The sequence below is a fragment of the Coregonus lavaretus genome (assembly GCF_964263955.1).
Source record: "Coregonus lavaretus genome assembly, chromosome: 12".
In the NCBI taxonomy this organism is placed as follows: domain Eukaryota; kingdom Metazoa; phylum Chordata; class Actinopteri; order Salmoniformes; family Salmonidae; genus Coregonus; species Coregonus lavaretus.
This window is the reverse complement of record NC_139999.1, coordinates 24,777,701-24,804,137: the sequence shown is the minus strand read 5'-3', so window position 1 is coordinate 24,804,137 and position 26,437 is coordinate 24,777,701. Positions and strand designations below refer to the sequence as shown.

The following is a 26,437-nucleotide window of genomic DNA, read 5'->3' as shown; positions in this document are numbered from 1 at the left end:
ATTTCATCACTCGTTTTCTTCAAAGTAGAGCTGACTACAGCTGAATTATGTGGGGATTTTTTAAAGTTAAAAACGATTGCTGAATGGCACAGAGGAGAGGGTGTGGTCAGCCAGGTGGTGTTGTCTTGGACATGGAGGTCCTGAGTGGTCCACTCCCTGTGTGGTACCTCTGGACCAGATGGCTCTCTGTGGGCCTGGCTGACCTTTCCTTCGCCTTGCTTCATTTGGCTCATATGTTCTTGTTTCCTACCTGCTTGACCAATAGTCTTAGTGGTAGAGATGGCTCAGTTGTTGCATGGTCCAGAAAACACCAGGCCCATGTTCAGCAGGCAGGAAATAAGAGCAAATGCCCAAGATGGTGTATTCCTATCCCAGTTGCCCTCACTATGGGGGAGCTCTGTGTTTGCTTCCCAGAATCTTACACACCAGCAGAGTTTGCTTTCATTTTAGCCTGGTACTGCTTCATATGACCTTTATTTCTGCCACACGACAACACTCATTAGAATGTGTGTGGATGGGTGTTTGCCTGTGTGTGTGTGTGTTTTGTATGAGTGTGTACACCTTTTTTGTGTGCTTGTGTGTGGGAGAGTGTGTTAAGCTTTGAATTCCTTTGATGCACAGCAAAGTCATTAAACTCTGAGGCAGAGAGAGAGAGCGAATCACACTCACAGGGGGTTGCTATTAGCAACGGAAGCTAAGCAATACCAAGTCTTTATTTTAAGCGCTATTAGCAGATGGGGAAAATGTTCTAACAAGATTCCACTGCCAGCCACATAGAGATTCAATTGCTCGATTATTCCAATGTTTGTTTTTTGTTTCATATAGAGCAGATATCCTTTGCTTGTCTGCGTTAATGTGTCGTAAGATCAGATAGGACAAGTGTTTGAACTTCCCCGGTTTGGCAGTGACAAAGCTCTGTGCACTTTCTGGCCAGTACATAGTGTTTTAGTGTATGTCTGCTTGATTGACCTTGTTTTATTGGTGCATAATAAAGTTGTATTGGTGCATAATAAAGTTTTATTGGTGGATAATAAGGTCTTGTATGACATTATGACTGTGTGATGACTTGTGAACAACATACTCTGCAACTCTCTGATAACACTTGTTAGTCCTCCTGAACCTGTAGTTTGCATACAGACTATAGCCTTTACCTACAGTAGGCTACAGTTTGCATGTAGCTTATATACAGTTTGCATAAGGACTGTAAAGCGATTCATTATACATGCACTGTACCATGGCTGTATATGGTAGGCTACACTGTGTCCATTAGAGCTGGTGGCGTGTATGTGGTGTAGACCTATGTGTGGATAGGTGCTAGCTCCATTCATTATCCCCCTTCTGATAACCAGGTGGCGAATCGCATCTCTGCATGTCTGGCAGACATATCAGTATGGATGACGGATCACCACCTCAAGCTGAACCTCGGCAAGACGGAGCTGCTCTTCCTCCCGGGGAAGGACTGCCCGTTCCATGATCTCGCCATCACGGTTGACAACTCCGTTGTGTCCTCCTCCCAGAGTGCGAAGAGCCTTGGCGTGACCCTGGACAACACCCTGTCGTTCTCCGCTAACATCAAGGCGGTGACCCGATCCTGTAGGTTCATGCTCTACAACATTCAGAGAGTACGACCCTGCCTTACACAGGAAGCGGCACAGGTCCTAATCCAGGCACTTGTCATCTCCCGTCTGGATTACTGCAACTCGCTGTTGGCTGGGCTCCCTGCCTGTGCCATTAAACCCCTACAACTCATCCAGAATGCCGCAGCCCGTCTGGTGTTCAACCTTCCCAAGTTCTCTCACGTCACCCCGCTCCTCCGCACACTCCACTGGCTTCCAGTTGAAGCTCGCATCTGCTACAAGACCATGGTGCTTGCCTACGGAGCTGTGAGGGGAACGGCACCTCCGTACCTTCAGGCTCTGATCAGTCCCTACACCCAAACGAGGGCACTGCGTTCATCCACCTCTGGCCTGCTGGCTCCCCTATCTCTGTGGAAGCATAGTTCCCGCTCAGCCCAGTCAAAACTGTTCGCTGCTCTGGCACCCCAATGGTGGAACAAGCTCCCTCACGACGCCAGTACAGCGGAGTCACTCACCACCTTCCGGAGACATTTGAAACCCCACCTCTTTAAGGAATACCTGGGATAGGATAAAGTAATCCTTCTACATAGGGTGTTAGCCCTATGCATACAGCAGGATGTATGTCAGTGTCCTGTGGCTACCCTCATCCAGGTCTGCCAGCCCGGTGTAGTTGGAGAGCTGATTGGATTTCTACTGTAATTGTGTCTCTGAGGTGCCTGAACAGCGAGGCCTGAAGCATGAGGCAGCAGTATGGTCACTGTGGCTGCAGCTAGCCTACATGATGTTCTCTGGAAGTCATATCCTGGGTGCTGCCTGCCTGGGACTAATGTATACAGTAACTACTCTCCAGGTCTATGCGTTAGATTTAGTATGCTTAGATTTATAGAGAAAAGCTTGAACTTTGTCCTCTGTGTCTACGAGACAAAGACGATCAACCTGTATTGAGTCAACTTGTTTTAGAGGAAATCCAATTGTAAAAGTTATTTGTAATCCAATTGTAAAAGTTTCAGAGGACAATCATACACACTTTTCACTGGGACTAAAGCTTCAGTAAAACTGGCCCTTAGTGTATTTTTAACTCTCTCCCTCAGGGACCCTGCCTGGCTACAGAATGAATTCGGCATTGCTTATGAAAGCCTTTGATTCAAACAGTGAGGATCTTAAGGATCCGTTGGGACACTAGACTGTCAGCATAGTGACAGACTGTCTTAAGAAGCTCTGAAGCAAAATGTTGATTTTAGAGATGTACTGTTTAGGGACAGTTGGCTGTTAAAATATATTTATTCTAGGATGCTTGACTATGTGAACAGTTGGCTGTTTTAACTGTTGATTGACTTAAATACTAAACTTTTTGGTATTATTATTAGTATAGTTGACTGTTTGGACTACACTCTTAGAAAAAAGGGTTCCAAAAGGGTTATTCGGCTGTCCCCATACGAGAACCATTTCTGGTTCCAGGTAGAACCATTTTTGGTTCCAGGTAGAATTATTTTGGGTTCCATGTAGAACCCTCTGTGGAAAGGGTTTTACATGGAACCCAAAAGGGTTCTACCTGGAACCAAAAACGGTTCTTCAAAGGGTTCTCCTATGGGTTCTCCTACACAAGAGTGTAGTATCGTAGTCTGTATAGAAGAGCACAAAGTTGTGTACTGTTGCGATAGGTGTGTGTTTGGATAGTGTCTAAGCTGTGTACTGTTGCGATAGGTGTGTGTTTGGATAGTGTCTAAGCTGTGTACAGTTGCGATAGGTGTGTGTTTGGATAGTGTCTAAGCTGTGTACTGTTGCGATAGGTGTGTGTTTGAAAAAAGTATTAAAATAAATAAATGTATGCACTCACTAACTGTAAGTTGCTCTGGATAAGAGTGTCTGCTAAATGACTAAAATGTAAATGTAAATGTTTGGATAGTGTCTAAGCTGTGTACTGTTGCGATAGGTGTGTGTTTGGATAGTGTGTATGTGAGTGTATCTTAGAGGATGCTCTGTCTGCTGATATTAGTAGTATGTTGGGACTGTTTGGTGTTGGATAGCGTCAGGGCCAGGCGTCTTCTCGGACCTGTGTCTCTTGGTGATGATAGGAACATCCTGTTAGGATCAGCTCAGTAAACACCCCCACACCCTCCTGCTCTGCTCCATCTCAGCCAAAACCCACAGCATGTCACTGAACCAAAACCACTCGCCCTGTTCCTAATAAATGTTAATAAAACTGCATAGTATATTTTCTTAACATCCCTCAAGATGTCAAGGGGATTTTTTTCAGCATTAGTCAGAAGGATCGATGTTGTTATGAAAAAAACCTGTAGGTGATTAAAGGCTCCGAGATGTTTTATAAGGCATCATTATCAGTCATACTGTCTAGAGCATGTTTACTGTCTGTTATTACGTATATTCTGTGTAAATACAGTAGGTCTGTGAAAACAGGACACATTGGCACGTGAGAGGATGTGGCACTATCATGTTTGATTATACCCTGACAATAGAGCAAGCTAATCCTGAAACAGACTTGCAAGATCACAAGATCATCATTATCTCCATCATCATCATCATCATCATCATCATTATCATCATCCATCATTGTCATTGTCATGGGTCTTTTTTGGGAGAATGATTGCACTCTCTGCCATTTCTAGTCTGGTCTTTCTGGAGGCGGCTTCAGAGTTCAGAATTGCAATTGCTCCAGATTCTAGAGTGGAATTTGAACTGGTGACCTCCCCACCACCTGCTCCAGGGCTGGATTTGGGCCCAGAGTCACAATGACCAGTATAGAGCCATGCTTCCTAATGGTGGAATGTGGCCAGCAGTGGCGTGTATTCATGGATGCCAAGGGAAGCCAGGGTTCCCCAAAAAATGTATCAAGAAAAAAAAGTAAATAATAATTTCTTTTGTCTCTCTGTGTTTCACAATTGTCCTTTAATTCTCAAGAGGCTGAATGTATCTCACCAGAGAAAGCATCCAAGCGAAACAGTGCCCCTCTGTCTCAGAATGTGTAGGCCATCTATCTGATGCTGTCTGGTCAAAAAGAGTATGACATTGTTGCTGCTCGTAGCGTTGAATGCAAGGGAAGCCAGCAAGCATTTGGCTTCCTTTGATAATAATCAAAAGAATAATAGCCAATCAGTGTTGAGCTAAACTGAGTGAGCTCAACTGTGAATGGTCCTGGCGCACCAAAAACAAAGTGTCAAGGGAAGCCAGTTTGGATTTGGCTTCACACCAATCACAAGCCAAACGTCATTTACAGAAAAAACTTGAATTGTAGCATCTCATTGTGTCGTTGTCCTCCGGTGGCTAGCTAGCTAGCTAAAATCATCCCTTTCCTAAATTAGCCATGGATGGAGATAGGGAATTGGACTTGTGGTTTTATTTAATTCTACTTACTGGCCAATGATTACAACGGTGATTCTGATCTAACCATAAATTCATACACTGTGCCCCTGACCTGAGAGGATGGAAGTTCAATATGTAGCTAGATGTGGTATGATAATGTTTACTAGCTGGCCAGGTGCATCGTTGCCCCATGAAAGGAAGTTAGGCTAGTGAGCAAGCATTTTAGCCTGGTAGCCTAGGACAACAAAAACTTAAAGTGTGTATTGTATGACAGAGTCATGAAAGAGAGGAGGATGGCATTGGTGTTTCTGGGTGAGACAACTTTTTTTTTACTTGCACACACACACACACACACACACACACACACACACACACACACACACACACACACACACACACACACACACACACACAGAGATCAGTACCATGGAAAGCCATATCATATTTAGCTTACGTTGATTAGTCTAAATTGTTTTTGGTATCTTAGTTCTCACTGTATTAGACTAAGCATAGGTGATTTTATTATGTTGAATAATTGAAGTTGAATTGGTGCTGGAATAGTGAAGGCAGCTCCTGTTTTCTTTGCGACTTGCGGTAAGTCTCTGTGGTTCTAAATCAATAGTTTAGTAGTCTGAAAATGTCGGAAACATTAACTTGCTTGACCATGCTGTAGGTCATGGTTACCCAACTGGCGGCCGAATTTGGCCCGCGGGTGGTCTCATTTGGCCCCCCAAGTTTTCTGACCAAAAATAAATAAATAATAATAGCAATTTATTTGTATTTTTTTTATTGTTTGACATAAAAGACTGTAAAAACAACAGGAAATCAGCTCCAAGTGATTTAATTTAAGAAATCTGTCCCCAAGTATTCCCACACATAATAGAGAGACACGTGATCGTATACAAATGTAAGCAAGGTTTGAAATTATTACGTTTTAGTCAAGCATTATATCTGTTTGGGCTTTTTGCGGTCAATTTGCAGTCTACAAATTATTTGTAATTATATTCCGGCCACCCGACCATCCACTCAACAAAAAATCAGCCTGCGGCTGAATCTATATGTTTGATGATCCCTGCTCTAGGTCATGTAACTGTTTGTTTTTGTGGACTTCACCGGACAGATGTTGCTCTTCAGTTTTGTGATGAAACAAAGGTGTGGTTGAATTTATTCTGCCACTGTGTCGTCTTATTGTCTCAGCCTTAGGCCTATATATGACGCTGGCAAGGGATATTAACTAACAGGTTATAGCGCAAACAACGCAATTATCACAACACATAGGTTGTAATATGGCTTTTTTTCCTGGCTTCCTCAGTGATTTTACCCAGACACCGCTATTGGTGGCCAGTCCCCTTGGGTCGTGGCTGGGTTGAGACAATAATAATAATAATAATAATAATAATATGCCATTTAGCAGACGCTTTTATCCAAAGCGACTTACAGTCATGCGTGCATAAATATTTTGTGTATGGGTGGTCCCGGGGATCAAACCCAGTACCTTGGCGTTACAAGTGCTGTGCTCTACCAGCTGAGCTACAGAGGACCAATAAACATGGTTTTGAGTCTTGTGAGTCACAAGAATACTAAAACGTTCCGTTTCCACAGTGATTTAGATTAGATCAAATGTTTACACTGTGTCTTAGCAAGAGCATGAAGAACACTCAACAACAACAACCATATGCCCGATTCAAGACTCTGTACGACATTGAGGAAAGACCAGTTTCGTCCAATTGACAATTTATAGAAGAGTTGTCTCTTGTTCTCCTCCTTGTTGTTGGTGTGTTTCTACTGAAATAACCCAGTGAGCACAATCATTCCCATTGTGGCTTAAGGTCAGTGATTGTGTGATGAGGTGATTTTGAAGAAGTCAGGCGCAGGAGGGTAAATCACAGAATAACAGGATTTATTCTGAACCACATAGTTACGCAGTAATGCATAAAAACACTCCAGTGTGCAAAACAGGCGCTCTGGAAAATACAAGGCACACGGGGAATATTCCCGGCGATACAAAATACACGGAGCTCCACCAAGCTTCTCTCTCCTCCACAATAAACAATCACACACAAAGACAAGGGGGCAGAGGGAACACTTATACAGGTACTGATGAGGGGATATGAACCAGGTGTGTGTAATAAACAAGACAGAACAAATGGAATGATGAGATGAGGAGCGGCAGTGGCTAGAAGGCCGGTGACGACGAACGTCGAAGCCTGCCCGAACAAGGAGAGGAGGTAGCTTCGGAGGAAGTCGTGACAGATTGGCTTGACTCCTGAATGTTAAGCGTTTGATGCTGTTTTGCAGGGTTATAAATAGCATACCAAACGGTTTGTTTTCTGTCCCTTCAAATGAAGGAACCAGTCCTGAGGGTCAAAACACAAATGAAACACATCCTTTGTTGTCGTTACGTGTAACACCTGTGCCCATGTGTACCAAACACACAAACAATAACACGTGTTGTCCAAAAGCCATTATGTCCTACTTGAATTCCAGGAAGTTAGAATCAGTTGGAGCAGGCTGACCACAATAACCCCTCAGTTCCATCTCAGGTGTGCCTGAGAGCATGCATCATCATTATCCACAGCCAAACATAAGGCTGGCCTTTAGGATTTGATCACCTGTATTGGAAAAGTCAAATTTCATGTCATTTTTGTAAGACATTTATATTCTCTGACTGTGTATTGCACCTACGGTTTGCCATTAGTGAAGCAGAGGCTTCCACCATTTTATTGCGTAGCGTCTTCTCTGAGACCCTGGCATGGTGCCATCGTGCCATACATTGTCTTACTGTAGATTATGTTTGTATAAAACCTGCCCTCTGAGGCTTAAGGCTCAGCCATGTCCATGTCCTGCACACAGCTATCAGCAGCCTAGAGAGAGATAAGACTGAGAGAGGCTGGGGACTGTTACCACTGCATAACACACACATATATACACACACACACACAAACCACGCACATGCACACACACGTCCTCAGACATGTACGCAAGTTACAACACTTGAGGAAATAAGAGGGTGTCCATCGGTGCAGACTTCCCCATAACAATGCATCAGCATTTTAAAAAAGATAACAGAACTATTTCTCTCTCTCTCTCTCTCTCTCTCTCTCTCTCTCTCTCTCTCTCTCTCTCTCTCTCTCTCTCTCTCTCTCTCTCTCTCTCTCTCTCGCTCTCTTCTCTTCTCTTCTCTTCTCTTCTTCTCTTCTCTTCTCTTCTCTTCTCTTCTCTTCTCTTCTCTTCTCTTCTCTTCTCTTCTCTTCTCTTCTCTTCTCTTCTCTTCTCTTCTCTTCTCTTCTCTTCTCTTCTCTTCTCTTCTCTTCTCTTCTCTTCTCTTCTCTTCTCTTCTCTGATAAAACAACACCTCACGGCAGAACACGGACTGTGAACACACACACATTGTAATATTGTACTATTATTTTGCCAATTTGTAATGGTGGAGCAGTGTGAATTTGAATAGTGCACAATGTCTTGTGTGATGTATTGTTTAATTTATTATGTAGATTATTGTTTTGTTTTGTTCCTGTTTGGACCCCAGGAAGAGTAGCGGCTGCCTTGGTAGCAGCTAATGGGGATCCTAATAAAATACTAAATACTAAACCTATGGTGTTTCCCAGATGATGCATCATCACCCGCTGTTAGGTAATGGCAAAAGCCTCCTGGGTCACGGCCAACTGTGGGATTGGGATTTGGCCAGAAATATCGTCTTGTTTATCTAGTGAGAAAATTGTTTTATGTTGGTCAAAATACAAAAAAGGTTTGGGAACCATTTCCTTCTAGGAACCTGTGTGTTGCTTTAGCATGACATGTTGAGACATGTTGATAGAGGTTTGATAGATCTTGCTCCACTGGCTTCTGACTGGGTACTGGATCCCTGATAATATGCTAATGCCAACCCATATCCTCCCAGTCCAAAGTCCAGTTTCCTCAGTATTCGTTCAGAGGAGAAATAAAGAGAACTAAAAGTGAAACTTGTTTGATGTAGGCCACTCATAAAATCTAGAATGTTCCAAAAGACAATGGGCTCCCCCTGTAGAGTTGTTTCTGGTTCATAAACTTTAATAAGCAGTTTTTCCTTGCCATTGTTACTGTACCTCTGCTTGCTCTTTTGGTGTTTGGCCTGGGTTACTAATAAAAATGGTTGCAGAAGAAAATACGTGATTGGCAGTCTGTGTTGTCTTTGGCTGACCTATCTTGTTTTTGTTTCAGGGGGGCTTTCTCCGAGGTGGTCCTAGCAGAAGAGAAGAGGACCCAGAAACTGGTGGCCATCAAATGCATCCCTAAGAAAGCCCTGGAGGGCAAAGAGAACAGCATCGAGAACGAGATTGCTGTCCTACACAAGTGAGTGACACAACACACACACATTGCTCATTGATTTTAGCAGAGGAGGAGATTTAACTCTGAGACAGATAGTGACTACAATTACAGTAATGACAGTCTGGTTAAAATACCTCCCTTTAAAACAGTGGAATTACGTACCAAGCCGGAAACAACGGAACTAGAGGGGCCTAAGCTATTTATAGTGCTCTTGTTGCCTGGGTTACAGGAGACACATAGGCCTAGTGAATTTACAGGGATCCTTCTAGAGGTGAGGATGGGGGTACGAGAGAGAGAGAGAGAGAGAAAGAGAGAGACAGAAAGAGAAAGAAAGAGACCGTAGTTTAATCTACTAAAAGTAAAAATAAGCCAACATTTCTTTGAGTAGTGATTATATCAGTCTGTACCTCAGGTCAGGGTCCTTAGCTAGGAGACAAGGAGGAAAATAAGGGAGAAGAAACTGTAGAAAACGCCATAGCAGCCTCTCTCAAACCAGGTGGCCCAGAGAAACCTGGATTGAGACGCTGAACTCTGTCTGTCTGTTTATCCAATTACTCAAGGCAAGATGGCTGCCTCTTAATGACAGCGTAAAACATCTGTTAGAGGATGTCACTACTGCACCCATTAAACAGTCCCCCAGGGCTGCTTAGTCACCCAGAATTGCATCAGATAGGAAGAAGGTAGTTAGAAGACATCATCAGTGATCAAGATTGTGGATGTAGTTAACATCATTGTAGAAGTCTAACTGTGCCACTAGAGATCCACTAGAGATCCTGGTTCGAATCCAGGCTCTGTCGCAGCCGGCCGCGACCGGGAGACTCATGGGCGGCGCACAATTGGCCCAGCGTCGTCTAGGGTAGGGGAGGGAATGGCCGGCAGGGATGTAGCTCAGTTGATAGAGCATGGCGTTTGCAACGCCAGGGTTGTGGGTTCGATTCCCACGGGGGGCCAGTATAAAAAAATATGTAATCACTAACTGTAAGTCGCTCTGGATAAGAGCGTCTGCTAAATGACTAAAAAAAAAAAAAAAAAAAAAAAAATTAAATTAAAATTTAACAACAAAAAAAAGTCAGCGGGTAGTTAATATCAGTGTGAAGGGTTGTGGATACAGTTATCTGTTAACAGTCTGATATGAAACCTCTTCATGGTCCCTCGTAGATCTGAAACCATCACGTAGAGAGAGAGAGAGAGAGAGAGAGAAGGATAACCCTTTATAGCTGTTAAAGGGGCTGTGCCACTAACCGTCCTTACTGTACTGTAGCCTACTGTACTGTATTGTACTGTACTGTATCCCCCAGAGCAATTCATTACCTCCGCTCACTCTCTCCACTCAATAAAACACACTTTACTGAGACCATAATGAAATCAAAGGGCTTTTATAACCTCCCTCTTGTCTCAGTTGGATCACTGCCAATGACAAAGTGTTGTGTTTTCCCCCAGGCAACAGTGTTTCAGACAGGGCATAGGAACACATGTGATACTAGATTGATACTGCGGTGCGGTTCCATGTTTGATCTGGCCTCTCTCTGAGCAGTGTCAGTGTGACAAGTGTCTGTCATCAATGGGGTGCTGTTTGTCTCTATGATTGTCTGGCTATCTGTTGGTCAGTCTCAATATGACTCCTATTCACTGAGTATACATAACATTAGGAATCAGTGTAGATGAAGGGGAGGAGGCAGGTTAAAGAAAGATTTTTAAGCCTTGAGACATTTGAGACATGAATTGTGTATGTGTGCCATTCAGAGGGTGAATGGGCAAGACAAAATATTTAAGTGCCTTTGAGCAGGGTATGGTAGTAGATACCAAATGTACCGGTTTGTGTCAAGAACTGCCATGCTGCTGGGTTTATCACGCTCCACAACTCAATATTAGTAAGGTGTTCACGGAACAGTAGTTACCCGTCTGCTTAAATTCCATGGGAAGAATGTTGGCTCTCCCTATGAGTGTCAGTTGCTGCTATACTGAAGACTTGGGCCACTTCACCTAATATCATTCTTTATGGGCAGGTCTTCTCAAAATGTAGTGACACAGATGGATGAATTATCAGTAGTTGAAGGGGAAAGCCATGTATTCTACCTGTGCTGTGCCATGATACTTTGGTGTAGAGAGAGAGAGACACCTAGAGATAGAGTATGAGCTACTCTGTTGCTGTCACACTCTGGCTCTGGGACTGTGTAGTTAGAGTCAGGGTGTATTTCATTTGGTGGTGTTGGGTATGGGTGCGTTTCATTTGTTTGTGTTTTTGGGGTAATTGGTCTTGTGACTCCCAATCGGAGGTAACGAGTGTCAGCTGTCGGCTCGTTATCTCTGATTGGGAGCCATATTTAAAGTGTGTGTTTTCACCTTGTGTTTGTGGGTTTTTGTTCCTTTGTTCCTGTGTTCCGTGTTTGTGTCACTGAGGACTTCACGATCGTGTTTTGTTTCGTTTTGTTTTCGTGTGTGCGCTTTCTTCGATAAAGTCATGTTCGTTCAACACGCTGCGCTTTGGTCCGCTCATTCTCAAGACGTTCGTGACAGAAAAACCCACCATAAAAGGACCAAGCAGCGTGTCAAGCGGCAACAGGACCTACCTACACAGGATTTATGGACGCCTATCAAGGATTCTTGGACATGGGAGGAGATTTTGGATGGAAAGGGTCCTTGGGCACAACCGGGAGAATATCGCCGCCCTCGTGAAGAGCTGGAGGCAGCTGCAGCCGAGAGGAGGTGGTACGAGGAGGCAGCGCGGAGTCGAGGCTGGAAGCCCGTGGGTACTACCCAAGAATTTCTTGGGGGGGGGCTAAAAGGGAGTGTGGCGAAGTCAGGTAGGAGACCTGCGCCTACTCCCTGTACTTACCGTGGAGAGCGAGAGTACGGGCAGACACCATGTTACGCAGTAGAGCGCATGGTGTCTCCTGTACGCAGGCATAGCCCGGTGCGGTACATTCCAGCTCCTCGTATTGGCCGGGCTAGATTGAGCGTTGAGCCGGATGTCATGAAGCCGGTCCCACGCAGCAGGCCACCAGTGCGTCTCCTCGGGCCGGCATACATGGCACCAGCCTTACGCATGGTTTCCCCGGTTCGCCTACATAGCCCGGTGCGGGTTATTCCTCCTTCCCGTACTGGTCGGGCGACGGGGAGCATACAACCAGGTAAGGTTGGGCAGGCTCAGTGCTCAAGGGAGCCAGTACGCCTGCACGGTCCGGTATTTCCGGCGCCACCTCCCCGCTCCAGCCCAGTACCACCAGTGCCTCCACCACGCACCAAGCCTCCTGTGTGTCCCCAGAGTCCTGTGCGTCCTGTTGCTACTCCCCGCACTAGCCCTGAGATGCGTGTCCTCAGCCCGGGACCACCAGTTCCGGCACCACGCACTAGGCCTTGTGTGCGTCCCCAGGGTCCAGCATGCCCTGTTGCTACTCCCCGCACTAGCCCTGAGATGCGTGTTCTCAGCCCGGGACCACCAGTTCCGGCATCACGCACTAGGCCTTGTGTGCGTCCCCAGGGTCCAGCATGCCCTGTTGCTGCTCCTCGCAGTAGCCCTGAGATGCGTGGCCTCAGCCCGGTACCTCCAGTTCCGGCACTACGTTCCAGGCCTATAGGGCGTCTCGGCCGGCCAGAGTCTGCCGTCTGCCCAACGCCGTCTGAACTGTCCGTCTGCCAAGCACTGCCTGAACTGCCCGTCTGCCCAACGCCGTCTGAACTGTCCGTATGCCAAGCGCTGCATGAACTGCCCGTCTGCCCAACGCCGTCTGAACTGTCCGTTTGCCAAGCACTGCCTGAACTGCCCGTCTGCCCAACGCCGTCTGAACTGTCCGTATGCCAAGCGCTGCATGAACTGCCCGTCTGCCCAACGCCGTCTGAACTGTCCGTCTGCCAAGCACTGCATGAACTGCCCGTCTGCCCAACGCCGTCTGAACTGTCCGTCTGCCAAGCACTGCCTGAACTGCCCGTCTGCCCAACGCCGTCTGAACTGTCCGTATGCCAAGCGCTGCATGAACGGCCCGTATGTACTGAGCCTGCTAAGCCGCCCGTCTGCCATGAGCCTTCAGAGCCGTCCGCCAGACCGGAGCCGCTAAAGCCTTCCGCCAGACAGGAGCCGCTAAAGCCTTCCGCCAGACAGGATCAGCCAGAGCCTTCCGCCAGACATGATCAGCCAGAGCCTCCCGCCAGACAGGATCAGCCAGAGCCTTCCGCCAGACAGGATCAGCCAGAGCCTTCCGCCAGACAGGATCAGCCAGAGCCTTCCGCCAGACAGGATCAGCCAGAGCCTACCGCCAGACAAGATCAGCCAGAGCCTTCCGCCAGACGGGATCAGCCAGAGCCTTCCGCCAGACAGGATCAGCTAGAGCCTTCCGCCAGACGGGATCAGCCAGAGCCTTCCGCCAGACGGGATCAGCCAGAGTCTTCCGCCCGACAGGATCAGCCAGAGCCTTCCGCCAGACAGGATCAGCCAGAGCCTTCTGCCAGACAGGATCAGCCAGAGCCTTCTGCCAGACAGGATCAGCCAGATCCGTCAGCTAGCCATGAGCAGCCAGATCCGTCAGCCAGCCATGAGCAGCCAGATCCGTCAGCCAGCCATGAGCAGCCAGATCCGTCAGCCAGCCATGAGCAGCCAGATCCGTCAGCCAGCCATGAGCAGCCAGATCCGTCAGCTAGCCATGAGCAGCCAGAACCGTCAGCCAGCCATGAGCAGCCAGATCCGTCAGCCAGCCATGAGCAGCCAGATCCGTCAGCCAGCCATGAGCAGCCAGATCCGTCAGCCAGCCATGAGCAGCCAGATCCGTCAGCCAGCCATGAGCAGCCAGATCCGTCAGCCAGCCATGAGCAGCCAGATCCGTCAGCCAGCCATGAGCCGTCCAGCCGGGATCCGCCGGAGCCGTCCAGCCGGGATCCGCCGGAGCCGTCCAGCCGGGATCCGCCGGAGCCGTCCAGCCGGGATCCGCCGGAGCCGTCCAGCCGGGATCCGCCGGAGCCGTCCAGCCGGGATTCGCCGGAGCCGTCCAGCCGGGATCCGCCGGAGCCGTCCAGCCGGGATCCGCCGGAGCCGTCCAGCCGGGATCCGCCGGAGCCGTCCAGCCGGGATCCGCCGGAGCCGTCCAGCCGGGATCCGCCGGAGCCGTCCAGCCGGGATCCGCCGGAGCCGTCCAGCCGGGATCCGCCGGAGCCGTCCAGCCGGGATCTGCCAGAGCCATCCAGCCGGGATCCGCCAGCCAGCCGGGATCCGCCAGAGCCAGCCAGCCAGGATCCGCCATTTAGTCCGGTGCTGCCCCTTAGTCCGGTGCTAACCCTTAGTCCGGTGCTGCCCCTTAGTCCGGTGCTGCCCCTTAGTCCGGTGCTGCCCCTTAGTCCGGTGCTGCCCCTTAGTCCAGTGCTGCCCCTTATCCTGGTGCTGTCCCTTAGTCCGGTGCTGCCCCTTAGTCCGGTGCTGCCTCTTAGTCCGGTGCTGCCCCTTAATCCAGGTGGGTTAGGGTGTTGGGTGGTCAGTTGGAGGAGGTTACCTAAGTGGGTAGTGACTATGGTGGGGTGGGGACCACGACCAGTGCCAGAGCCGCCTCCGTGGAGCAACACCCACCCAGCCCTCCCCATTTTTTGGGTGTAGGCGCGGTCGGAGTCCGCGCCTTTGGGGGGGGGTACTGTCACACTCTGGCTCTGGGACTGTGTAGTTAGAGTCAGGGTGTATTTCATTTGGTGGTGTTGGGTATGGGTGCGTTTCATTTGTTTGTGTTTTTGGGGTAATTGGTCTTGTGACTCCCAATCGGAGGTAACGAGTGTCAGCTGTCGGCTCGTTATCTCTGATTGGGAGCCATATTTAAAGTGTGTGTTTTCACCTTGTGTTTGTGGGTTTTTGTTCCTTTGTTCCTGTGTTCCGTGTTTGTGTCACTGAGGACTTCACGATCGTGTTTTGTTTCGTTTTGTTTTCGTGTGTGCGCTTTCTTCGATAAAGTCATGTTCGTTCAACACGCTGCGCTTTGGTCCGCTCATTCTCAAGACGTTCGTGACAGTTGCAGTCATAGGAGGACTCAGCCTTGTGTTAGAGCATTGTTAGCTTTCTACCCAATGAATGGTTCCTACACTCTTGCAGAGCTAAAACCAAAGATAGAAAAATGGCAGTAAAGAAGAGTGTCAGTGTTCTGTAAGGTGAGGAGTGTCTAAGAGAGATCGAGTGTGTGTGTGTTTTTGTGTGTGTTTGTAGGCGAGCATGGGGCTGATGGTAGAAAACCGCCTCCAGAGCAGTGGATCACCTGCTCAGTGTTCTGTGCTGCCGCCACGCCAACGACTCTCAGGGGCGTCGGAATACACTGCTCATCCAATTACAGAGCTGTGTGCCACCACACAGAGTCTGACCACTGTAGATAAAACTCTAGCTCCAGATAAAACTAATATTACCTTTTTAATATATACTTTTATATTTTTTCATATAGTGCTCCCTATGAAGTTAATTTAGATACAAAAATGATCTGAATGATCTAAGAGAAAATCACACAATGCTATTTTTAACAATCACACTTTGTCAAGAAAAAGACTGTTCCGTATTTCTCATGGTAACGTACACTGAGTATACAAAACATTAGGAACACCTTTGTCACATTCATTCATTGACGGGACGGACCAAGGCGCAGCGTGATATGCGTACATGTTTATTATTAATGAATAAACAACCGACAAAACAATAAACAAACAAAACGTGATGTCCAAGGTAGAACAGAAAACATACCTACACGGAACAAGATCCCACATCCCACTAGTGCCAATAGGCTGCCTAAGTATGGTCCCCAATCAGAGACAACGAGCGACAGCTGCCTCTGATTGGGAACCACACCGGCCAACAGAGATCTAGAACATACTAGATCCAAACATAGAAAATACAACATAGAAAATCACACCCTGACTCAACAAATAAGAGTCCCCAGAGTCAGGGCGTGACAGTACCCCCCCCCCCCAAAGGTGCGCACAACATAAACATAACAGGGTAGGGGACGGGTGAGCATTCCGCCTCGGAGGCGGATCCGGCTCAGGGCGTGACGACCTCTCACTCTTCGCCTCCCTGTTGCGCCCCTGGTCTGGTCTAGACCTCGGCGCGTTGCTTCCCCTCTCCTTCCTCCCACTATACTCCAAGCCCTGTCTGGACCCTGGTGTGGGAGACCCCGAACCTGGAGAGGGGCTGACGTCTGGGTCTGGACTGAAGCCGCTGACCGGAGCTGGACCGGGCACCGGTGGAGCGGACTGCTCAGGCTCCGGACTGGAGCCGCTGACCGGAGCTGGACTAGGCACCGGTGGAGCGGACTGCTCTGGCGACGCGCACCACTGGCTTGGTGCGAGGGGCAGGAACAGGCCGGACTGGGCTGGCGACGTGCACCACTGGCTTGGTGCGAGGAGCAGGAACAGGCCGGACCGGGCTGGCGACGCGCACCACTGGCTTGGTGCGAGGAGCAGGAACAGGCCGGGCCGGGCTGGCAACGCGCACCACTGGCTTGGTGCGAGGGGCAGGAACTGGCCGGACCGGGCTGGCGACGCGCACCACTGGCTTGGTGCGAGGGGCAGGAACAGGCCGGGCTGGCGACGCGCACCACTGGCTGGGTGCGAGGGGCTGGAACAGGCCGGACCGGGTTGGCGACGCGCACCACTGGCTTGGTGCGAGGGACAGGAACAGGCCGGACCGGGCTGGCGACGCGCACCACTGGCTTGGTGCGAGGAGCAGGAACAGGCCGGGCCGGGCTGGCGACGCGCACCACTGGCTTGGTGCGAGGGGCAGGAACAGGCCGGGCTGGCGACGCGCACCACTGGCTTGGTGCGAGGGACAGGAACAGGCCGGGCTGGGCTGGCGACGCGCACCACTGCCTTGGTGCGAGGGGCAGGAACAGGCCGGACCGGGCTGGCGACGCGCACCACTGGCTTGGTGCGAGGGACAGGAACGGGTCGGGCCGTACTGGGAACACGCACCACTGGCTTAGTGCGGAAAGCAGGAACGGGCCGGACCGGACTGGCGACATGCACCACTTGCTTGGTGCGAGGAGCGGGACTGGGTTCCTTTATTAACCCCCGCTCCTTCTGCTGCCTAACCAGCTCCTCTCGCCGTGCCTCTACACTTTCCTTCTCCCTTTTAGCCTCCTGTAGCACCTCCCTCTGACCAAATAACTCCTGCTCCCTCTGAACCAATAGCCCCCGTAACATGGTGGTCCAAGGTAGAACACAAAACATACCTACACGGAACAAGATCCCACATCCCACTAGTGCCAATAGGCTGCCTAAGTATGGTCCCCAATCAGAGACAACGAGCGACAGCTGCCTCTGATTGGGAACCACACCGGCCAACATAGATCTAGAACATACTAGATCCAAACATAGAAAATACAACATAGAAAATCACACCCTGACTCAACAAATAAGAGTCCCCAGAGTCAGGGCGTGACAACCTTCCTAATATTGAGTTGCACCGCCCACTTTTGCCCTCAGAACCACCTCAATTTGTCGGGGCATGGACTCTACAAGGTGTCGAAAGCGTTCCACAGGGATGCTGGCCCATGTCAATTCCAATTCTTCCCACAGTTTTGTCAAGTTGGTTGGATGTCCTTTGGGTGGCGGACCTAGGGCTGTTGCGGTGACCGTATTACCGCCACACCGGCCATCACGAGTCATGAAGGTAGTCAAATTCCACGTGACCGTTTAGTCACGGTAATTAGGCTTCTCCAAGCTCTGATGATGCTGCTGGTCATTAGTAGCCTACCAAACTTGCTAACTGCCTGGTACTCAGCAATCTATTGTCCCTCTAATCCCTCTGACATCAATGCAAATGTCTTCGAAAATCTAATCAAACACTTAATGAGAGCCCATGAGCTCATGTTGCGCAACATTTCTATAGGCTATGCAATTGTGCGAGAAAACAGAGTGATGGCCTCTACTAAAAAGAGGAGGATCCCATCAGCTTTCTATAGACTAGGCCTACTATATTTATTTCTCAACTAATATTAAGCACATTGTTTATCTTTAGAACAGGAGTGGCCTCCTGTAGCTCAGTTGGTAGAGCATGGCGCTTGCAACGCCAGGGTTGTGGGTTCGTTTTCCACGGGGGGCCAGTATGAAAAATGTATGCACTCACTAACTGTAAGTCGCTCTGGATAAGAGCGTCTGCTAAATGACTAAAATGTAAATGTAAAATGAGAATAGCCTACCTGGCTGGCGTGAAAATGAACCACAGGAAATGTGTCCTCCATTCACTATTTAAGTGCATAGATGACATGTATTTTTTTCCCGCTGCCCCTGTTTCGATACAGGTGCATGATAATGGTCCATTCTAAATCAAAACAAATGTCACACATATATTATTTAGTATATGTAAAGACAAGATTAAATCAAGAATAGTCTGATGGGTGACAATATTAGCCTATCGCTTGTGAATTATATATATTTCACTTGTGAATGATGCCCAGCATAAGAAACAGCCTTTTTTTTGCGACTTTTTCGAATCATATATGGCCTATATGTTTTGATAAGGTTTGTATCACAACTAAAGTGGCCAAAAAACTTCTTAAAATTAAGCACATTAATCCGCTTTACAATGGGTTTGGAGCCTAACTGGCATACATAAGCAGCGCGTGAGTTTCAAGTTTGGGGAAGATAATGTTCACCTTAAAAATGCACCTTTATAATAAAAGCATTACATGCATAATCACATTTGCAGTCACTTTTGATAAAGGTGTTTTCCCGCTAATGGAACATTTGCACTTATAGCCTACTGCCATGTGCGCATTGCTGCGCTTATAATGTGAAGAAATAGCCCAATAGTTTATCAACATTTTAAGCTAAACGTTCTGATCTGTTGCGTCAGTCACATTGTGTAAAAAATGTTTTTTTGATGCTAGTGGTTGTATTAATTTGGGATCTATTGCACCCCCAACTGTCCCAGACTATGTTTGGAATATTTATTTATTGCACAGAATAGAATAGGTTGACTTTTGTACTATGGGGATAGTAGATTGACATAGGCTAGTGCTTTTGCTGTTCGTTAGGCCTACTCATCTTGTTGGCTGACGAAAAGTAAATGTGGACAGTTCTTCCAATATCTTCAATATGCACCTCAGAATTGGATAAGGACACTCGCAGTTGCGTCCCCGATGTGTCTGTCTTCACCTGTAGCCTGTGAGAAAGACCTGATCATGTGATGGAGAGCCATGTGAGTAAGATGCGCTTCGGATTGCACAGCACTCAGGGAGAAGGGCACAATGCAGCACTCCAGGCCGCAAAAGGCATGGATTTTTTTAGGGTGCGTTACGGCCACAAAGGGGATGCCGCTGTGAAATTTGAGGCTTGTCAAATTGTGAATGAGAGACTATTGAAGTGTGTACAGCCTGCACAAAAAACTAAGTAAAGCTCATACCTTTCAAGCAACTTTTTTTTAATCATCATTAGTCTCATCATGCAGCCTTACAATGTATTAAAAATGAATATATATAGCCCAACGTTTGTAGAACAAATAAAGTTACATTAAAACTCTAAATTAAGTATATAGGAGTACCTATTTCTTTGTTAACCGCTCAACACAGAAGAGCTGCATGTGCGCACTCCCTCAAATCGTTTGGAGAAAATATTTATATTTAATTCAGCTTTGTTCAATTGTATTCTTCATACTATAAAATTATATAAAATAATGCCACGGAATTCTAAGAAAATCTTGTCTGCTAAGTGAACTAGTGTAGCCCACAGCCATTTGGCATAGCCTCATCAGGACCTAACATAAGGACAACTCAGAGTATGCTATTCTTTTTTTCTTTAGACCTGTCTAAATTAAATAATGGATTTATTGTGAAGGTGTAGGCTATATTACATGGATTTGTTAGACCTTTTAAAATGTAGATGTTCCAAAGGTCTGCATCAGTGGCTTGTAGGCTATGTGTGTAAGCCAGGAGATGCTAAATATGTTTGTGTTAATTAACGGTCAATTACCGTGAGACCGACAGTTATTTGCTTGACAATCACTGGCTGACGAGATTTCGTGACCGCCACAGCCCTAGGTGGACCATTCTTGATACGCACGGGAAACTGTTGAGCGTGAAAAACCCAGCAGCGTTCTTGACACAAACCGGCACCTACAACCATACCACGTTCAAATGAACTTAAATCTTTTGTCACACTCTGAATGGCACACATACACAATCCATGTCTCAATTGTCTCAAGGCTTAAAAATCCTTATTTAACCTGTCTCCTCCCCTTCATCTACACTGATTGAAGTGGATTTAACAAGTGACATCAATAAGGGATCATAGCTTTCACCTGGATTCACCTGGTCAGTCTATGTCATGGTAAGAACAGGTGTTCTTAATGTTTTGTATACTCAGTGTACAATGTTTGTGACTCTGACTCTAAAGTTCTCTCCCTCTCTCTCTCCCTCTCTCTCTAGGTTAAAACATGCCAACATTGTCTCCCTTGAGGACATCTTTGAGAGTAAAACCCACCTCTACTTGATTATGCAGCTGTGAGTGATCATCCTGTCTTTATTATGTCCCTCTATCTGCTATCTCTCTCTATTCTCCACTTCTACCCACGTAAACACTTTATGTCCCTATATCAACTCACTCTCTGCAGCCTTCAGTTTAAAAACGTTCATGATTATGCCTCTGCAATGTGTGTGTTTCAGACTCCCTGCCTGCGCTGTCTCCCACGCACAGTGTCATTCTCCATGAATTACTCTCTGAGCTCAGGGGCCTTTCTGTTGACTGATCTCTGTCTCTAACTCGCCCCACACACACACATACAGACATACAGTCGCATTATCGTGCCTGCTGACAACCACTGGGGAATATGCCCTCACACCGGTAACCTTGCTGCCTACCACCCATCTCTCCTCCTGAAATGTCAGAAGGTGTGGAGTGAGTTAGAGACAGAGAGAAAGGGGGGAGTGAGGGAGAAAGAGAGAGTTTTTTTTGCTGTTGAAAACAGTGGGTGGTGAGATGACGGAGGGGTGTCGTGTTCACTTTAGCAACACTGCCGTAAGGGGTTTGCACACATAAAAATCCCCTCTATCTCTCTCTCACTCCCTAACTCTTTCTCCCTCTCTCTCTGGGAGGAAGCTTGACAGGGCTTTAGCTTGTTGTTAGCGCTGAATCACAGAGCGCAGTGGTGGGTACATTTAGGAAGAAGCGATGCCTCCACCTAGTGGTGATGTAGGCTTATAGCAGGTTGAAGTTAGAATATATATATATATATTTTTTTACCTTTATTTAACTAGGCAAGTCAGTTAAGAACAAATTCTTATTTACAATGACGGCCTAGACCAGCCAACGCTGGGCCAATTGTGCGCTGCCCTATGGGACTCCCAATCACAGCCGGTTGTGATACAGCCTGGAATCGAACCAGGGGGTCTGTAGTGACGCCTCAAGCACTGAGATGCAGTGCCTTAGACCGCTGCACCACTCAGGAGCGATTACCATATGTAGCAGTTAGATGGCCATATGTAGCAGTTAGATGGCCATATCTAGCAGTTAGCTGGCCATATGTAGCAGTTAGATGGCCATATGTACATCACAATCGTTCCTCTTTTCTGTCCAGGGTGTCTGGTGGGGAGCTGTTTGACAGGATTGTGGAGAAGGGCTTCTACACAGAGAAAGATGCCAGCAAGCTCATTCAGCAGATCCTGGATGCTGTCAAATACCTCCATGACATGGGCATCGTACACCGCGACCTGAAGGTGAGCCTGAGTCAAGGGTCAGGTGGTGAGGACGACATTTAGGTTGGCATTGTAAGGGAAGGTCAAATGGCATGAAAGAGGAGATTTCAGAGTCTTTAACAATGGAGTCCTTTACCTTCTCGTTTCTGTTCAATGACTGAATAGTCACAAGACTGGATGAGTGATAGGTATCCCCACTATGAAAACTGCAACGTTGAATTTTCACAATTTTACCTTTTAGCAATTAGTATATTACTAATTACGAGAGGTTATGTCGCTCTGGATAAGAGCGTCTGCTAAATGACTAAAATGTAATGTAAAATGTTAAAGGGTGACCTTGTAGTATGGAAAATGTTTGTTGCCTACGCTAGTATTTGTCCCAAGCAAATGAGATGATTTGCTTTTACTCCTCTAATGAGCTAATTTGTTTACAGGCAGTTCAGCAGAGTGTAAACTGATTGATCATTAGTTTGGATAACTAATTATTTCCCCAGTGTGTGTGTGTGTGTGTTAAATGTTTGTTGACAATAAAGTTGATTGAATTCTGTGTCTTCTTGCCCAGCCGGAGAACCTTCTGTACGACAGTATGGAGGAGGACTCTAAGATCATGATCAGTGACTTTGGTCTGTCCAAGATCGAGGGATCTGGAAGTGTCATGTCCACAGCCTGCGGAACACCAGGATACGTGGGTAAGGAGGACTGGCACTGATCAGTGCATGCCTGTGTGTGTCTGTCTTTATCTATGTGTCAAGAGCATGTGTTTTCTATGATTTAGTCTGTTTTGAGAGCAAGCACACACCCAGTGATCATGTCAGGCTACATGTGTAATGATGCTGATGAAAACACTGCTCTGATATCTTGCAGCCCCTGAAGTGTTGGCCCAGAAACCCTACAGCAAGGCGGTGGACTGCTGGTCTATCGGTGTCATCGCCTACATCCTGTGAGTCATGCGCTTGGACTTACTTTTTCACTTTAGTCTTTCTCCTACCAGTCTTAAAACAGAATTGCTGTGTTACATTTCTTTCCACTACATTGTTTTTAACAATCAACTCATACCAGATCATGGATGTATTTTCAAGTATAAAAGCATTACAACAGGTCCCCTAACTCTCCCGTGATGCCTTTACACTCTTATTCTGACACAGTTTGTGTGGATACCCTCCGTTCTATGACGAGAATGACGCCAAGCTCTTTGAGCAGATCCTGAAGGCTGAATATGAGTTTGACTCTCCGTACTGGGACGATATCTCTGATTCAGGTACAGTATACCTCTCCTCTCTTTTCTCTGCTGCCTGGAGAGAGAAACTAAACCTGGACACTACAGCATAGTGCAATACAGTATGTATAACATTATGGTGCCATTATTAGTTCCCCTTGTCAGCAGTTTCATATTAATGGAAATTACTCCCTAGGTCTAGGGTTTGTTATGCTTTGAGTGTCTGCCAAGCTTTCAGTGTCTACCAAGTCGTCAGTGTGTATGGGATTAACCATAATACACTCACTGGCCATAGAACAATCACTGAGGCCCTGTGAGATCACAATTTCTTAGAGCCCCCACATTTCTTAGTCCTGTAGGGAGTTTCTGAAGTCAGGTCAAAGGCATGTGGACATTTTGTTTTTTACTGTCAGTCTGGACAGTGTTTCTGCTGCAGTGAAGCCTATTTTACTGTAGTAGCCTGGGAGCTAGTCTATTTCTACTTCAGCTACCTTTTTGTCATCTGTAAGTAGCATTATTAGATACTGTAAATTAAGAAAAAAGGCATTGTCTTTGGGTGAAATATGTGAGTTGTAAATGTGTGTCTGTTCATGTGTTGTTTTCAGCCAAAGACTTCATAGTTCACTTGATGGAGAAGGACCCCAGGATACGCTACACATGTAACCAGGCTCTGCAGCACCCCTGGTAGTGTACACCATATTCTCCTTCACAATACACACACACACACACACAGGCATGCACATAACACAACTTTATTATGTCGAGCATCATCTACTCAATTTGTGCTTTTGCCAAGTTTTCACCTGTTCTTGTGACAACCAGCTGAACTTGTCCCCTCATGTCTTTCTCTGTCCCTCAGGATCGCTGGTGACACAGCTCTAGATAAGAACATCCATGAGTCTGTCAGTGCCCAGATCAAGAAGAACTTTGCCAAGAGCAAGTGGAGGGTGAGTTGCCTTTTCTGTGAATCTGGCCCTCTTCAAAATGCAAAGACATTTTTGCTGTGTTTAGTATATAAGTAGAATCCTGCAGCATTCAGCTGTCTTTCATTGTCAGTACAGTTATCTTTTGCATTTATTATGTATCACTATTAAACATTCTGATTTGAATGTGTTCCCTCCTGCAGCAAGCGTTTAATGCAACGGCAGTGGTGCGCCACATGAGGCGTCTGCAGCTGGGCACCAGTCAGGAGGGCCCTAGCCAGACCACCTTGCCCTGCCCCCACCGAGCCCACCTGCTGCCCGAGGCCACAGAGACAGAGCACACCACCGGTCAGTGGGGCAAAGCACCGCCACACCACACAAGTTGGGACTAATTGTAGCAAAACGTAATTGAATAATTGGAGACACGACATGATATTGTGAATGCCACCCATCCCCCCCCAAAAAAGACTTAATTTAGCTGTTTTGTTCAACCCCAGTGGGTCTTGTTGCTATGTACAGTATGTTGTCAGTACCTTTCACGGTGTATTAGGCTCAGTCTTACGTACACAATCAGTCACACTGTCTCACTCAGTAACACTTTGATATGTAATCCTTGTCCAATGCCCAATAGGGGACTGTTTGAAATAAGCTAATATGAGGCAGATTTATAGTGTAGATAGAAGCGTCTTGAGTTTTCAGATCTCTGTGTGGTGATCATCCACTCTCTCTCTATGTGTTCCAGAGTCTCATTGTGAGGGGTGCTGCTCACAGAGTGCTGATGGGGGGGCTGAGCGCGACCCCCTCTCCAACTGCACCTACCGCTGCCATCCAACCAGTCGGGTCTGATCCCTGCCCACCAATGGCTTTCCCATTTACCTCTGGAGACCAGAGAACTCCCCAGTCTGGCCAGGAATACAGAGTTGTTCCAGTGCCCTGCCACCAGGGGGGGCAGGCGGGTTATGAATTCCAGGGTGGGGAGGAGGGAGGAGGGACTCGATGCCAACAGAGGAGGTCATTTGAACAGATTGGGGGAGAGGAAAGGAGAGGAGGAGAACAAAGAGGAGGAGAGGTGTGGTGCCCAGAGTAATCCTGGGTATTATTTTTTTTGGGGTGCTGGACAAACTGTTTTCTCATCCTTTTAAAATGTGTGTCTGCTTTTTGCATTTATGTACATGCTGTTTTCTATCTTAATTATCCTTCCCCTTTGACAACTTCTAGAAAGCAAATCCACTAATGATATCTGCATGGTCAGAAGACAGGTCCCCTGCCTATTGGCAACATGTGTTTTATAGCATGAAGAGTCTATTGCACAATCATGTATGGTGGTAACCATTGTGTTATAGTTCCTGTTCTTCAGATACACATCTTTATGATGATAATAAGTTTAGCCCCTCAGAATTAAATTTGTATGGCATAAAGCCATACAATGCACAGATTCATTCACCTAATACCACTGCTGGAGAATCCATGTGAGAATACTCCATCCATTGGAGTATATATTTTTTCTTCTTTTTTTTCTCAGCATGGTTGTGTTTCACAACTGTAAGTTTGTGGTTGTGCTCCCCAGGCTTGTAACAGAATAAGGCTTTCTGATTTGAAATAATTCAGCACAGGGACCTCTTCTCTATGGTGCCTTTAGGACAATGTCAAAGGTTTCTTTTTTGGTAGCTTTTACAAATCGAAAGATATATCTCTGTACAGTTAATGCAACATTAGAGGTTATTTCATTTCTATCATTGTATTTTTTTATATATTTCATTGTGGTAATTTAATCATTAAAATACAGACTTACTTCTGTCTAGATCTCTTTCCCAGTTGAGAAGTGTAATACCTCATGGGAGATAGACTTACATACACAGCCATTCCTCTTAGTACTAAGAATAGGTCTCAGTTAACCCACAGTTTTTACTCCTTGATGTTTCTTAAAAGCCACACTCTTCCCCTTGGGGGGAATATGATCCCGTTGATAACGCTGCTCAAGACTTAATCCATTAAAGATATTACTGTAAGACCATGGAGAATGAAATGAGGTCCGCCCTTTCCTCAACCCAAAGCAGGGTGTGGATGATTTTAACTGAAGACACATTTGTAAGTGTAGATACTTCTCTCACCATGTAGATACTACTAACGTTCCCACTTTGACTACTCTTCCATGGCTCTTACCTCCATTCATATGTTGGTTGTTTTCCGAGCCATTGTATCTGTACAGAGAGAATTTGAATTAAAGAATGTAAATATACATCTCATTGTCTCACCTCATCATTTCTTCGATCTCACTCATCTTAAGGTCATTTAGAACAGATACTTTTGGTTACCTAAAAGAGAAAGACAGATTTCTTTTATTAGAGGACTTTACTCTACTAATTTGTTCATGTTCCTTTTTTTTCCACAGTTCAGTTCACGTTCTTTCCATCATCTTCATACATTTACTGTACACAGCACTAGCTGACG

At 46.8% G+C, this 26,437-nt stretch overlaps 1 protein-coding gene across 1 annotated transcript in view; it reads left to right on the top strand.

Moving 5' to 3' along the window:
- The window catches only part of LOC311138732 (calcium/calmodulin-dependent protein kinase type 1-like), a 65,566-nt gene extending 39,336 nt beyond the window's left edge, over nt 1-26,230 (top strand). The window contains exons 3-12 of the mRNA XM_084173533.1: nt 9,099-9,230; nt 20,582-20,656; nt 21,730-21,868; nt 22,410-22,536; nt 22,712-22,787; nt 22,993-23,105; nt 23,669-23,747; nt 23,923-24,010; nt 24,190-24,334; nt 24,729-26,230. Coding sequence (XP_084029659.1) covers nt 9,099-9,230; nt 20,582-20,656; nt 21,730-21,868; nt 22,410-22,536; nt 22,712-22,787; nt 22,993-23,105; nt 23,669-23,747; nt 23,923-24,010; nt 24,190-24,334; nt 24,729-24,832 — 1,078 coding nt within the window. The 3' untranslated portion in view covers nt 24,833-26,230. The remainder of the gene's footprint in view (nt 1-9,098; nt 9,231-20,581; nt 20,657-21,729; nt 21,869-22,409; nt 22,537-22,711; nt 22,788-22,992; nt 23,106-23,668; nt 23,748-23,922; nt 24,011-24,189; nt 24,335-24,728) is intronic.
- Nucleotides 26,231-26,437: the final 207 nt, after the last annotated feature.